Source organism: Elaeis guineensis, chromosome 9 (genome assembly GCF_000442705.2).
Source record: "Elaeis guineensis isolate ETL-2024a chromosome 9, EG11, whole genome shotgun sequence".
Classification (NCBI taxonomy): domain Eukaryota; kingdom Viridiplantae; phylum Streptophyta; class Magnoliopsida; order Arecales; family Arecaceae; genus Elaeis; species Elaeis guineensis.
Window position 1 is genome coordinate 75,645,010 of NC_026001.2, and position 14,889 is coordinate 75,659,898.

Sequence of the window (14,889 nt, forward strand, 5' to 3'; positions counted from 1 at the left end):
AAAGTGTGACCAATGAAAAACGAAAAAATCTCTTTTATTTGATTAAAATTTAAAAAATTTAAAAAAATATTTTTATAAAAATAAAATTTTAATATTTTATAAGAATAAAAATCGATATAGAACATAGATTTTTGATTTCTCAAAAAATTAATTTTTTTTTTTTTAAAAATACTCTTTAAGACACCTACAGATGAATGAATATTCTCTATTATAAACGCATCAAATCTTACGCTAAAAATATATCTAATTATCATAATATTTTATTTATAAATAATAATAATATATAAAATAAGATAATATTTTTTAATATTAAAAATATAATATATATTTTATATAATTTTTTTAGAAAAATAAACACTCAATCAAATATAAACAATGAAATAACTTATTTTTTATAATCAATCAAATAAATAAAAAAATTATTTTTTTAAACAAAATTAAAATTTAAAAAATAATAATTCAGAAAAAAAATATTTTTCCCACGGACGAAATGAGTCCAAGGAAGCCGGATACGCATGGAACTCATCTCTGCACTGGATTGTCCTTTAATATAAAGAATATATATTTATTTAAAATATAAATACAAATCCTAGTATCCAATTAATATTTATGTTTTAATAAATCTAAAAATGGATATACCGATTTCCTATCCGCATATATCCGCTTCAGCATGCTGGCAATGTGCGCCACTTGGCGTTCTCATCCCTGTGGAGAAAGGAAGAAGGAAGAGGACCCTATCCTCTTCTAGGTTTCCTCCTTCCTCCTCTTTCTCTGGAGTCGCTTGAGATTTACCTCTCTAGGGTTTCTGGGAATCGGCGGAGCTCACCTGGAATCATCTAGGGTTTTGGTCGCCCATGGACTGCTGCACTCGTTTCAGGGGGGCCGCCCTCATTGATGCTTCGGCGTTGGTGGTGAGGGCGGCAGGTCGTCGTCACCATCGTCTTGAGAGGGCTTATGGAAACGTCGGATCTTGTGCCACTCTTCGCCTTACCTTGGATTCCCAGGTTCTTATTGCGATTCCTTTTTTCATCTCCTTTTGAGGTGGCCGACTTTAACTCGTTTTTCTAAGGTTTTTGGTGGATTAGAATGGAATTTACGGGGTAGAATTCGATGCATGGAATAAAAGATATCTTCTTTCTTGCTAAATTATTGTACTTTTGAGAAAAAAAGAAGTATTTTTGGAAAGAATTTTTGTAAAATTTCTGATATACATGACGTTCTTGCTGCCTTTTGAACAAAAAGTTTGGTTTTTTCTTCCTCCTACTCCTCCTCCTTCTTCTTCTCTTTGTTTTTTTAGTCTATTTCTAGGGCTGTGCTTATTGACTATTTAATTGCTTGCCTTTTTTTTTTTTTTGAATTGTTTTGCAACTTAATAACAGGTTCTGTGAGTTGATATTAACTTGTTTGGTGTAGTCTAACATAATCATCATTTCTTGCTGTTCAGAAATAGCTTCCAGTATTTCTGTTTCTTTCGGCTTGTTATTGCAGAAAAAGATCTTTAAAATATGACTTCTAGTTCAAAAAATACAAGATTTTATTTTGCTTTTTTTTTTTTTTGTATTCTATTAATTTATCTTGAGCCAAAGGCTGCTAAATAGTAAACAAAACACTGTAGCATCATTGATACCTCCCAGGATCCTGATACATCTTGTGCAGTAGCTCTAGAAGAAATGCTCTTTTCCACTGTCTGCTCTTGGTGGGTTCTATGCTAGCTGATTGACTTCCATGTTTTGCACCCTAGGAATTTTTGTGTCCAGATGACAGGTTATCCTGGAATGTTGTCTCCTGTTAGTGATGCTGCATATTCTATGGACCTTTCAGTACCCCCAGCAATGAGTTTCACCATTCACCAGACATTGGACATCAATTTCAACTCATATTCGCTCCTCAGCAATTGTTAAGGCTTCCCACTTGTCATTGTCACACATCTGTTTAATCACCCACCCAAGACAATTTTTTGAGAGGAGTTACTTGGTTAATACAGGAAAGATGGTTCCGAGGGATATTTAGGGAAATGTTAAGATCAGAAAATAAGAAAATTTTGTTTGATGTATATGTTCTAAAACGTTCTGTGCACTATGGTATCTTTTAGTTCCGAATTAATACAAATTTATTTTGCCCTAGTTCTTTTGTTGAGAGGCAAAAGAAGTTTCTTTTGTTTTGTGTGATATATTCAAACCGGACAGTACCTATCACTTCATTTCATATCTTGATGCTTTATGTTCCTCTTAGTGGAAGAGGATTTCCTTAGTGCAAAGTAAATATCTTTCTAGTGGCTCCAATATCAGAAAGTAGGACAGGCACCCATTTTAACATTTAGATTCTAATTAATGCTCACAAACTCAAGTGTTTTTTATTTCCTATGTGATCTCTCCGAGGGACGAAGCAACATTTGTTTTTAATTATTCAGGGATTAACCAAATTCCATCAGAGCTGTAGTTTTGCTAGCCAAAGAACACCAACAAGCATTACACTTGCCAGTGCAGAGTCCGGTGAATGTGAGTCGGGAAGTGTCAGTATGCCACTTGAGCCAGTTTCACCAGAAGGAAGGTTCTTGTGTGGCATTTTAAAGAATCAACCTCATATATTTCCAGCTGCTGCAGAAAGACAGCTGGAAGAATTGGCTAATGATAGGAATGGTGCCTTCATTCGCTGGGCACACAGCATGGGTTCTGAGGAATCATATCTTCACAGGTCAGTACCACTTCCTTCTTAAAGTAGGTAATAGAATGTACGGTATTTTCCTTCTGTCAGCCAGCATTGTTTTGTGGAAAATATACCTGTATGTGATCATCCCTCTTCCTACCACTATTACTTCTATACTGATGTTCTGCCGAATGCTGGTGATCTTTGTGTCAAGCCTACTGAATGGAACAGCAACTAAATTGTGCTTGACTGTGATGGTTTTACAGTATTATTGTTCAACTTCTGGTGAATTTTAGCTATTTCTTTATTCTGGTGGGCATTTCCTGTCTTGTGTACTGATATGCTGTCCAGGTTAAAATTTTCTGTCCTGGGATGCCTTTTGGACATGGCACAGAATTTAGCACAGATTTTAGTGCAATATGTTGAAATTTCTGTCCTCAACATTTTGTAACTTTGAACTTCATTATGTGCATAATAAGTTAAAATGACTTGATTAGATAAATCTTAAAATCTTAACCCATCCATAATTTTAATTTTTTGAAAGTTTGTTAAAATTTAATTGATCATGTACATTTCAGCAAGTCCTTGAATTGTGTTTTCATGGAATGATTTCATATGAATAAAGATGTTATCATTTTTTCCTTTGTTTTATTAATAATTTAAAAGTTGACTATCTTACTCCTGCATGCAAACAAAGACACTAACTCATAGTTCCATAGTTGAGCAAATCACCATGTAAGAGTAATTGCAGTGAAAAGGAGACCCAAAGACACATGTTTTTTCTTTACTTAATCCATTGTATCCACTCAATCCAGACCACTTAGGCTACCTCCAGCAATTTAGCCACTTAAAGAAATACAGAGTAGGCAAAGCAACTGAACCTAAAAGCTAGGTCATCAAGCCTAAAAAAAATTTCACATTGGCTCACAGAATTCAGCAGAACCACTTGCCTCCTATCAAGTCAGAATACTTCTTTTAAATTCTCTAATGAAAATAAGTGCAACAAGCTTAGTTCTGGAATAATCAAATACCTAAACATCACCACATCACTTTGTGGTATACAAGATTTTTATCCCGGTAATTTCCTGACCTCCCAACTACATGTTATTATTCCTTGTTTGTCCTGCTCATCATCAGCATAATCACTTCCCTTGTAGTTCATCCAATCATTTGTTATAGTGATATCTAGCAACCTACATCGCTAGACCAACTTACTCTTTATGAGTTTAACATCTAAAAAACTGTTATACATTAATAAACTTGTCACACCTAACCCTCTTATACATGTCCATTTTGACCCTTCATTTGTATTTAACTCTTTCTCTGTTTGTATTTAAATCTCATTGTACTATGTCTCATTTCCAACCTTAACACATGCTCAAGAATCTGTCCTTATTTCTCATTCCCACCCATCCAATGTTTCCTACTCTTACAATTTTGTGCACCAATCATTGCATCAAATAATAGCAGTTTCTAGAAGAACCCTAGTTATACTATGATAATAAGAATCACTTGTGTTAGACTCCTTATTGCTATCAAAACTATCCAGTCTTCAATGCTTAAATTCTAGAATGGGTTTCACCTACCCATTATTGCCCTATGTATGGAATGTGTTGGGTAATGCTGAGGACCACTAATTAGATCAGAGATAGCACTGTTGCATCATAAAGCTGCTAGGCATTTGACTGGCAACTAGAGAAACAGAATAGTTTAACTAGATGACAGAAATCTTGAATTCGTATTGTAGTGAGTTATAAGTTGGTTTATGGTCCTAGGTTAATTAGGTGTCAATTGGTAGTGTTGGTCAGTTCCAGGCTATCAGCAGCCAGAAGTCTGATTTAATAAATATGTGATACTTTAGGAGCCAAAATCAAATCAATTATATAATTTATTGAATAAAGATCAACGTGTTTCAAAAATCACACTAATGAGGGTTTGGCAGAAGAATTTATGATCATTTTACCAATGAACTATCAAAACTGTTGAAACCATGCTTTTGGAATTCAATTTTTAGACATGATTATTTTGGGTGAATCAAATTTATTTTGAGTCTTTTTTTTAATCAGTTTAGGAGTTCTGGCCTCTAAGAGTTCTCGATTATTAGGAAATGCTGTGGTTTGTTAATACTAGCATTTTGTCCATTATTTGAAAACAAATACTAAAACTACTTCTTCCTTGGGTGTATATTGCTCCTAAAACTGTGCAGCCTGGATGTTTTGCTGATTGCACAGTTGGATTTCATATAAATTTGAAGAAGCCTTGGTGGATTGCAAGGATCTGACAAGTGACCCTCTATAAGCATGATGGATTATGCACATGAGCAACATTCTAGGTAGCATGTGTTCACTGCTGGTTGTCTTTCTGTGCTTTACCTCCTTGTTTTAATTGTATTATTTTGAGATTCACACATTCATTTGTTCCCATGTGACCCATCGACACTACTTGGTTCCACATCACCTAGCTTAAGGGTGTGGCAATTTAAGACCCAACTTGCCAACTCGACCTGCAACCAATCTGAGTTAAGCTAGTTCAGGCTTGGCATAAATTGGTTTGGGTTGACAGGTCCTAAATGGATTTATCTGACTTGAAACGAGCCAGGTTCAGGTTTAGAGTCCTGCCCGTTTAGTTTGTCTTGACCTATTCAATAGTTGAGATGGGTTGACATGGTTATGATTTTACTAATTTAAGATTTGTTTAACAAGTTTAAGACCTATCTAACTCGTTTAAACCACTAAGATATATTTAAGCTATTTAACCTGATTTGACTTGTTTATTAAACTAATTACATAGGTCGGGATGGGTTACTTGTTTCACAAAAAGGTTGGGTTCGATTCTAGATTTTTGATCCATTTAATCATTGGGTCAGGTCTAGGTTGACATGTTTTTGATCTGACCCATTTGCCATCACTAGCATAGCCATTCATAATAAAATACTCGTTAACCCTCTTCACCAATTGTTAAGAGATGAATATTCTTGTCTACCAATATCAAATTTCTCTTATTTAAACATATTTTATCCTCATCTTGATCATTTCTTCGCCATTTTTCAAATATCCATCCATCCTAAACAAAACAACCGTATAGCTTCAACTTTGTTTGATCTTCTTTTCTCCAACTTATTGTACGAAGATGATTAGTCTTTTTTGTGAACCAAGGTTCATAATATCGAAACTGGTAGTTGTGTTGGTAGGCCAGTGGTACGGTATGGTATGGTACAATGCCATATCGTTTTGCTGCATACCAACAAAGGAAAACTAGAGAGGGAGAATGTCACGCCCCCGACCCGAGATTGTGAATCGAGGGTCATGGCAACCGCCGCATACTCATAGAAAACTTTTCCCATAAGCATGCAAGGTATCTTATCATGCTATCCTAAAACAACAACGGAATAATTAGACAATAATTTAAATCCAAAATATAACGATTTAAATTTTTTCTTTAATATCTCAATAAATTCAACAATGATTCATAGACCTTACATCAAATTCAATAAGACTTTCAATTTAAAATAAAAGTATAGAGATTCTGCTTCTGATCACTCTTTCATTCATATCTTGTATCATCTTAATTCCTCAACATCTGTAAAAATAGTAAAATAGGAGGTAATGAGCTAGACAGCCCAGTAAGCAATGTTCACTTCTCAACAGATTTCATTAGGCATTTAAGTAAATAATCATTTATAGAAAATAAACATATAGAGTTTATCAATTCGAAATCAATTTCAATTATGCAACATAATTCATGCCAAATTCATTTCTTTTTTGAAAATTTAAGTTTCTTTCCAGATTTCAATTTCTTTCGTTCTTAAATTCTTTTCGTCAACCATGAGCTATGACCACATTTTTCCTGTGGCAGGGTCAAACACCGCGTATCTTCTTGCGGTGAGCTGCGAATCATCTGGCAGCAAAGTCCTTCGGAACCGCTGGTCTCTCTGGCGGTTTGTCGCTGGTCTCTCTGGCGACGTAAACCCTCAGGACAAATCAATTGCCAACGTATATGCCCCCATTGGCAGGGTCCTTTACATAGTCATGTTGTCAATTCATAATGTTTCTTATATCATAATTCTTCATAAATCATATTTCATATTCTAATTTCGATAATAAAACATATAATCATGTAGTATCGAAATCAATCAATATAATGCATCATGGAATCAATATGTTCAATTATGCTTTATCATAACATTTCAAATAAGATATTTTCATAACAAAATACCATTCATCCAATTCATGCATTGTTTCACAAATCATGTCAGAAAAATACATTATAATTTGCCGATAAATCTAGAAAAAATGAAACATTACTTACCTCGAACGTATTTCAATAAATCCACATAATTTTATAAATTTTCTTCTAAAGATTCTGTTCGTAGATCATATCGCGATATCCCATGATCAAACATCCACAATCCTATACATAATCAATTTCAATAATTAGAAAGAATACGAATACCATATTTCAACGGTTTAGATTGGGTCCGATCATCTAATTTCATCTAATCAAAATCTAATTAGGACCTAAATGATCCAAAGTTTGACTATCAGATCAAATCGGATAAGAAGTGATAGGACCGAGGTTTCTTCATCGATTTTATAAAATCAAGTGGAGAGAGAAAATCAGAGAGAGAATTCATGAGATACAATTCGAATTGATCAGGTGATACAATCCAACATGACGATTGGTCCAATATCTTGATTGATAAAATCAACATGATCAAATCAAGTCATGGCTAGATCGGGATCATGGATGATCAAATCTAAAGATTCATGGTCTGATCAAGGTGGGTGCCAGTACGCTGTTCGACAATCATGGATCAGGGTTCTTCATTAGAATCAGATCAGGACTATTAAAAGAAATTTCTTCATTCACTAACCTTTTTTAGAGAGAGAATCAATCAAGAGAGAGAATATTTTAGAGAGAGAAAATTTTAGAGAGAGAAAACTCATCTTGAATTCTTCAGACAATATGATTCAACAAATCCGATCGATCGGATCAAATCATGCTGAAATTATCATGTGGATAATTCAATAAAATCATGAAAAATAGAATCTTAAAAATACCTAATATGATCAAAGTGAGTGTCGGTGTACCGTCCGATGATCACAGATCAAAAATCCATCACGAGGATCATTTAAATTCATCATCATTCTTCTCAAAATTCTAGAAATCTTAGGAGAGAGAAATAATCTAGAGAGAGGATTCTAGAGAGAAAATACTAATTCAGGCTGAAGAAAGAGAGGGAAGAGAGAGAAACTCTCTTTCTCATATTTTATTATTTATATCATTATTTATTAATTAATTTATTTTATTTTTCTTTCTTCTTTTCTTTTCTCTTTCTTTTTTTTTCTTTTTCTTCACGAAAGAGAGAGGAGAGAAAATCCTATTTATTATTATTATATTATTATTATTTTATTTTTCTTCTTTTTTTTTTCTTTTCTTTCTTCTTCTCTTTTTTTTCTTTTCTCTTTTTTTCTTTTTCTTTTCTTTTCCTTCTTCTTCTTCTTCTTCGGGCTCTTCTCTGGTCGAAACAGGGGACCGACAAGTCCCCTCCTTGGAGTTCCGACCGACGGTGCAGCCGGCGTGGGGCGGCCGTCGGCAGGAGGGGGGCGGCCCAACGACAAGAGGAGGGCCAAACCGGTGGTCGGCGGTGACCACCGGCATCGGAAAAACGGTAAAAAAATAAAGGTTCTTCCACAACAAAATCCGACGACTCCGGTCGCCGACGAGCGTGCACACCGGCACAGGAAGGAAAAGGGAGAAAAGAGGAAGGGGAGGAGGTTTACCTCCGATGCCGGCGAGGCTTTTCCGACGAGCAATTGGACGGGCACAGGGATGGATCTTCGTGAGGATTTTCTGGCAATCTCTGCCATTTTGCCCTGGGATTTCTCGATGAGAGGGAGAGAGGAGGGTTCTCCTCCTTAAATAGAGCCGGAGGGGGCTCTTTCTGACTCCGATTGGGAGCCGGCGAGAGGAGGAAGAAGACTCCCTTTGGGAGTTCTCCTCTATTTTTTTTTTTTGGGGCTTTGGTGGGCTGGGATTCTTTACTCGGGCCGGGCCATCACGTTCTTCTCCCTCTAAAAGAAATTTCGTCCTCGAAATTTTTCTTGCTTGAGTCTTCATAGTTTCTTATTGAATTCATCCACAAATATTTCAATATTCTAATTCTTGATATAAATTCATTCTTAAATTATTTCATAAGAAAAAAGTCGGTACATCAAATATCTATCTGAAACGGAATCATTCATTTTCTTATTTATCAAGACCAACATCTCAAAGATTTTTAATATTTCAAGATTTCGAAATTATGCTCTCATTTTTTATAAAATAATGTTCAATACCTCATGACTAGATCAAAATCAAATCTATCTCTTGTGAATAGAAGAAAATCAATATCTTAATTCTTGAATAAGAATTTTATTTTTCATCATCATTTATTTATTTTTCAAAATATTAACCACTCTTAATTTCAACCCATCATAAGATAGAAAACATACTTCTATGAATCATTTAATGACATCCTAATCAATCAAAATTCAAAAATATTTTCTTTTATTCGTACTTTCAAAGGTTGAAGATTTATCATTTCAATCTCATTCCCAAACTTTTGATATTTTAATTCTCGATACAATTTCATCATTAAGTCATTTCATAAAGATCAATATCACCATTGTTGATTGAATCAATATCACTATTTCTAGTCATCGAAATTTTCTTACTCAAACCCTCAAACTCTTAAATATTCTAATTTTTGAAGCAAATTTTATCATTAAGTCATTCCATAATAAAAATCAATAACTCAAAAATTGATCTAAATCAAAACTATATTTTTCTTATAATCAAAATCAATGTCTCTATTCTAAGTAATTATATCAATTTTCTTTATCTAAACATTAACAACTCTTAATTAATCGATTCATTATCAAATTAAAATTATAAATAATTCCAATCCATCTGTTGTAGAACAATCGTCAATATCAATAGATAACCTCAATCTTTTCCATTCAGTCAGAGAAATAATAATGATCAAAAGAGTTCTAACTTCAAATTTTATTATACCTTGAAGATAAATATTTGAGTATAATAATCTAAGATCAAAATTATTGTTCAATAAACAATCTCAAATTTTTTCTAATAAATAGAGAATTATAAAATTTAATTCTAGGATAGAGAAAATTTATCTCTAAATATTCTAAATCAAAAATCAAAAGTCAAGGGTCCACTCATCCTAGAATCAGGATGCTAAATTTTTTTTTTTTTTAGCATAGTAGGTGGAAGCACTACTTTAAAAAATCACATTAAGATATCTAAAATAATTCAAAATTTTAAAATATTATTCTTTCTAATATCAATAAATTTTTTATATCAAATCATATCATCTATCATAATTTTTTAACTCAAAGGGTCAACATTCCTGACTTACTCAAAGTAATCCAGATTACCATGCTTCCACTGCGCACTTTGATCTAACAATCAAAATTTCTTAGGTTCACAAAAAAAAAAAATTTGATCAAATTATTTCTTTATCTTATCAATAGAAAAGATCTAAAATTTCAAATTTCAATTGAAGTCAAGGATTAACTTTCGATTTTCATTCATACTTTTACTGGTATACAATAATCTTGATTAACCCTTGAGTCCAATATCATATTTAAACCATCATATAGATTTACTATAATCAATATGAATCAAATTTTAATTCTCATATCAATTCAATTTGATAATTTTCGAACCAAAAATCTTCATAAGTCAAATCAATGAAAAAAATCCTTCGATGCTCCACCAAATTTGGACATAATCAGAATATATAAGAATTTCAAATCATTATTTTTTTTCTAAAATTTCTATCATCAGGATCTTCAATATCTATCAAATATCCTTTCATAACAATCATACAATTTCAAAAAAATTAAATCTCTATTTAATAGTAGATTCAATTAGGGATCTCGTTAACAAAAGCAAAGGAACTCCATATTAATTCCTAAATCTAAAATTTTTAAATTATAAATTCACATGGATCTCTTAATCTGAAATAAATATAAATCAGATTTTTATCTTAATCTCAAGATATCAATTTTTATTAACAACCTCAACAATAATATTAGAAAATTTCTTGATCAACTTACATACGAAATTTTTAAATTGAAATTTCATACATATCATGTAGTCTCCAAGAGACATAATAAGATTTATTATCTAGATCTAAGGATGATGATTAAAGATTTCAGTACGATGAATATTCTACAATCTCATAATCCATTTCATCCATAAAAAATAAGTTTCTTTGCAATATCCTCAAATATGCATTCATCCTAATATGTCACTTTATATGTGATCCACATACCAAGTTCAATTTCGATAAATATTCCAATCAAGCATCATAAGAGACTTTCTTAGTCCATCCGGGAACAATATTTTATCATCAAATCTTTATCTTGTCAATAATAGTCAACTTCTCAACTAGAAGTAATATTATAGTATTATTCTCACATCGAATTTGAACTTACGATTCACTTGAATAACCAATGATCAATTAATAACCACAATGCACAATAAAATTTTAGGTCAATCCTTTTGTGATTACTTTCGATCAAGACCTAACTAATCATATCATGATCTATAGATTATCCATCATATTTCAAACTCCATATGTCATAATCTCTTGCGATCCTTTTATACATAATCTTAATGTTAAATCAAAAATTATAAAGATTTCTCCCACTACAATCATCAAAGATTTACACCATAATGTCCTTAGTGTCTATCCACTAACACTCCTTCTATACACATCTTAGTTCATTTACTAACGTTCAGATACCATATTAATTATCACGCCCCCGACCCGAGATTGTGAATCGAGGGTCATGGCAACCGCCGCATACTCATAGAAAACTCTTCCCATAAGCATGCAAGGCATCTTATCATGCTATCCTAAAACAACAACGGAATAATTAGACAATAATTTAAATCCAAAATATAACGATCTAAATTTCTTCTTTAATATCTCAATAAATTCAACAATGATTCATAGACCTTACATCAATTCAATAAATTTTCAATTTAAAATAAAAGTATGGAGATTCTGCTTCTGATCACTCTTTCATTCATATCTTGTATCATCTTAATTCCTCAACATCTGTAAAAACAGTAAAATAAGAGATAATGAGCTAGACAGTCCAGTAAGTAATGATCACTTCTCAACAGATTTCATCAGGCATTTAAGTAAATAATTATTTATAGAAAATAAGCATATAGAGTTCATCAATTCGAAATCAATTTCAATTATGCAACATAATTCATGCCAAATTCATTTCTTTTTCGAAAATTCAAGTTTCTTTCCAGATTTCAATTTTTTCGTTCTTAAATTCTTTTCGTCAACCATGAGCTATGACCACATTTTTTCTGTGGCAGGGTCATAACACCGCGTATCTTCTTGCGGTGAGCTGCGAATCATCTGGCAGTAAAGTCCTTTGGAACCGCTGGTCTCTCTGGCGGTTTGTCGCTGGTCTCTCTGGCGACGTAAACCCTCAGGACAAATCAATTGCCAACGTATATGCCCCCATTGGCAGGGTCCTTTACATAGTCAGGTTGTCAATTCATAATGTTTCTTATATCATAATTTTCATAAATCATATTTCATATTCTAATTTCGATAATAAAACATATAATCATGTAGTATCGAAATCAATCAATATAATGCATCATGGAATCAATATGTTCAATCATGCTTCATCATAACATTTCAAATAAGATATTTTCATAACAAAATACATTCATCCAATTCATGCATCATTTCACAAATCATGTCAGAAAAATATATTATAATTTGCCGATAAATCTAGAAAAAGTGAAATATTACTTACTCGAACGCATTCCAATAAATCCACATAATTCTATAAATTTTCTTCTAAAAATTCTGTTCGTAGATCATATCGCGATATCCCATGATCAAACATCCACAATCCTATACAGAATCAATTTCAATAATTAGAAAGAATACGAATACCATATTTTAACGGTTTAGATTGGGTCCGATCATCTAATTTCATCAATCAAAATCTAATTAGGACCTAAACGATCCAAAGTTTGACTATCAGATCAAATCGGATAAGTGATAGGACGAGGTTTCTTCATCGATTTCATAAAATCAAGTGGAGAGAGAAAATCAGAGATAGAATTCATGAGGTACAATTCGAATTGATCAGGTGATACAATCCAACATTACGATTGGTCCAATATCTCGATTGATGAAATCAACATGATCAAATCAAGTCATGGCTAGATCAGAATCATGGATGATCAAATCTAAAGATTAATGGTCTGATCAAGGTGGGTGCCAGTACGCTGTCCGACAATCATGGATCAGGGTTCTTTATTAGAATCAGATCAGGACTATTAAAAGAAATTTCTTCATTCACTAACCTTTTTTAGAGAGAGAATCAATCAAGAGAGAATATTTTAGAGAGAAAAATTTAGAGAGAGAAAATTTTAGAGAGAGAAAATTCATCTTGAATTTTTCAACAATATGATTCAACAAATCCGATCGATCGGATCAAATCATGCTGAAATTATCATGTGGATAATTCAATAAAATCATGAAAAATAGAATCTTAAAAATACCTAATATGATCAAAGTGAGTGTCGGTGTACCGTCCGACGATCACAGATCAAAAATCCATCACGAGGATCATTTAAATTCATCATCATTCTTCTCAAAATTTAGAAATCTTAGGAGAGAAATAATCTAGAGAGAGAATTTTAGAGAGAGAAAGTAGAGAGAGAAAGTCCATTTTTAGAGAGAGGAAATACTAGTTCAGGCTGAAGAAAGAGAGAGAGAAACTTCTTTCTCATATTTTATTATTTATATCATTATTTATTAATTAATTTATTTTATTTTTCTTTCTTCTTTTCTTTCTCTCTTTCTTTTTTTTCTTTTTCTTCACGAAAGAGAGAGGAGAGAAATCTATTTATTATTATTATATTATTATTATTTTATTTTTCTTCCTTTTTTTCTTTTTTTTTCTTTTCTTTTTCTTCTTCTCTTTCTTTTCTTTTCTTTTTTTTTCTTTTTCTTTTTCTTTTCTTTTCCTTCTTCTTCTTTCTTCTTCGGGCTCTTCCCTGGCCGAAACAGGGGATCGGCAAGTCCCCTCCTTGGAGTTCCGACCGGCGGCGCAGCCGGCATGGGGTGGCCGTCGGCAGGAGGGGGCGGCCCAACGACAAGAGGAGGGCCAAGGTGACCACCGGCATCGGAAAAACGGCAAAAAAATAAAAGTTCTTCCGCAACAAAATCTGGCGACTCCGGTCGCCGGCGAGCATGCACACCGGCATGGGAAGGAAAAGGGAGAAAAGAGGAAGGGGAGGAGGCTTACCTCCGACGCCGGCGAGGCTTTTCCGGCGAGCAATTGGACGGGCACAGGGACGGGTCTTCGTGAGGATTTTCCGGCGATCTCTGCCGTTTTGCCCTGGGATTTCTCGATGAGAGGGAGAGAGGAGGGTTCTCCTCCTTAAATAGAGCCGGAGGGGGCTCTTTCCGACTCCGATTGGAAGCCGGCGAGAGGAGGAAGAAGACTCCTTTGGGAGTTCTTCTCCTCTGTTTTTTTTTTTTTTTTTTTTTTTTGGGCTTTGGTGGGCTGGGATTCTTTACTCGGGCCGGGCCATCACAGAGAAGGAGAGAGAGGAAGGAGAGGGAGGGAGGGAGAGAGAGGGCTTTAAACCTTAAACCTAACCCAGAGCAAGAAAGAGAGAGAGAGAGAAGGGGGCGTACCTTTGATGCTGGCAGGGGGAGAGTGAGCAGCATGATTGCATGGGGGTAGGGGAGGGTGAGAGAGAGAGAGAGAGAGAGAGAGCAATCGATGTGAGCGGGGGTGGCTCTCAAATGTCTCAAACCATGAGCGATGTAGAGGGGGCATGTGATGGGTTTTATTGAGTAAATTGAGATGGAGCAATTTAATAGCATGGAATCGAGTCGGACATGAGCGAATCAAGAGGGTTTAAACACATGAAGGGGGCGAACCAATTTAAAGGCCAGAATTGTGCTAGTCCTCGATTGATCCATTTTGGCAAACCATGTTGTAAACATTGTTTTAATTCTAGAACTTGTTAAATCTTAATGAGTTGTAGGTTCTACAAATTCTCATCTTATTCAATTCTCCGCTTTCTAGTTTGTATATATCCTTGAAATCATTTGAGTTCATTATCTTAGTATTTTAGCTAATGCTATCTTGCAATTCACAAACAACTCTCACC

At 33.8% G+C, this 14,889-nt stretch overlaps 1 protein-coding gene across 2 annotated transcripts; it reads left to right on the top strand.

Moving 5' to 3' along the window:
- The first annotated feature begins 674 nt into the window (after positions 1 to 674).
- LOC105034920 (uncharacterized) lies at positions 675 to 12,100 on the top strand. 2 transcript variants are annotated; one of them, XM_073243823.1, is made up of 3 exons: positions 675 to 1,004; positions 2,411 to 2,694; positions 12,055 to 12,100. In XM_073243823.1, exons 1-3 carry the CDS (start codon positions 855 to 857, stop codon positions 12,083 to 12,085), a joined length of 465 nt encoding a protein of 154 aa, XP_073099924.1. In that variant the 5' UTR covers positions 675 to 854; the 3' UTR covers positions 12,086 to 12,100. The 2 variants fall into 2 exon arrangements, with proteins under 2 accessions (XP_073099924.1, XP_073099923.1); XM_073243822.1 differs by lacking the exon at positions 12,055 to 12,100 and adding an exon at positions 4,853 to 4,907.
- The last annotated feature ends 2,789 nt before the right edge of the window (positions 12,101 to 14,889 follow it).

Bases quoted from the DNA above. Each gene is read 5' to 3' on its own strand.
- LOC105034920 (XM_073243822.1), top strand. From the start codon at position 855: ATGGACTGCTGCACTCGTTTCAGGGGGGCCGCCCTCATTGATGCTTCG. The intron at 1,005-2,410 runs GTTCTTATTGCG...TTAATTATTCAG, and splicing joins GCCTTACCTTGGATTCCCAG to GGATTAACCAAATTCCATCA. The intron at 2,695-4,852 runs GTCAGTACCACT...AAAACTGTGCAG, and splicing joins GAGGAATCATATCTTCACAG to CCTGGATGTTTTGCTGATTG.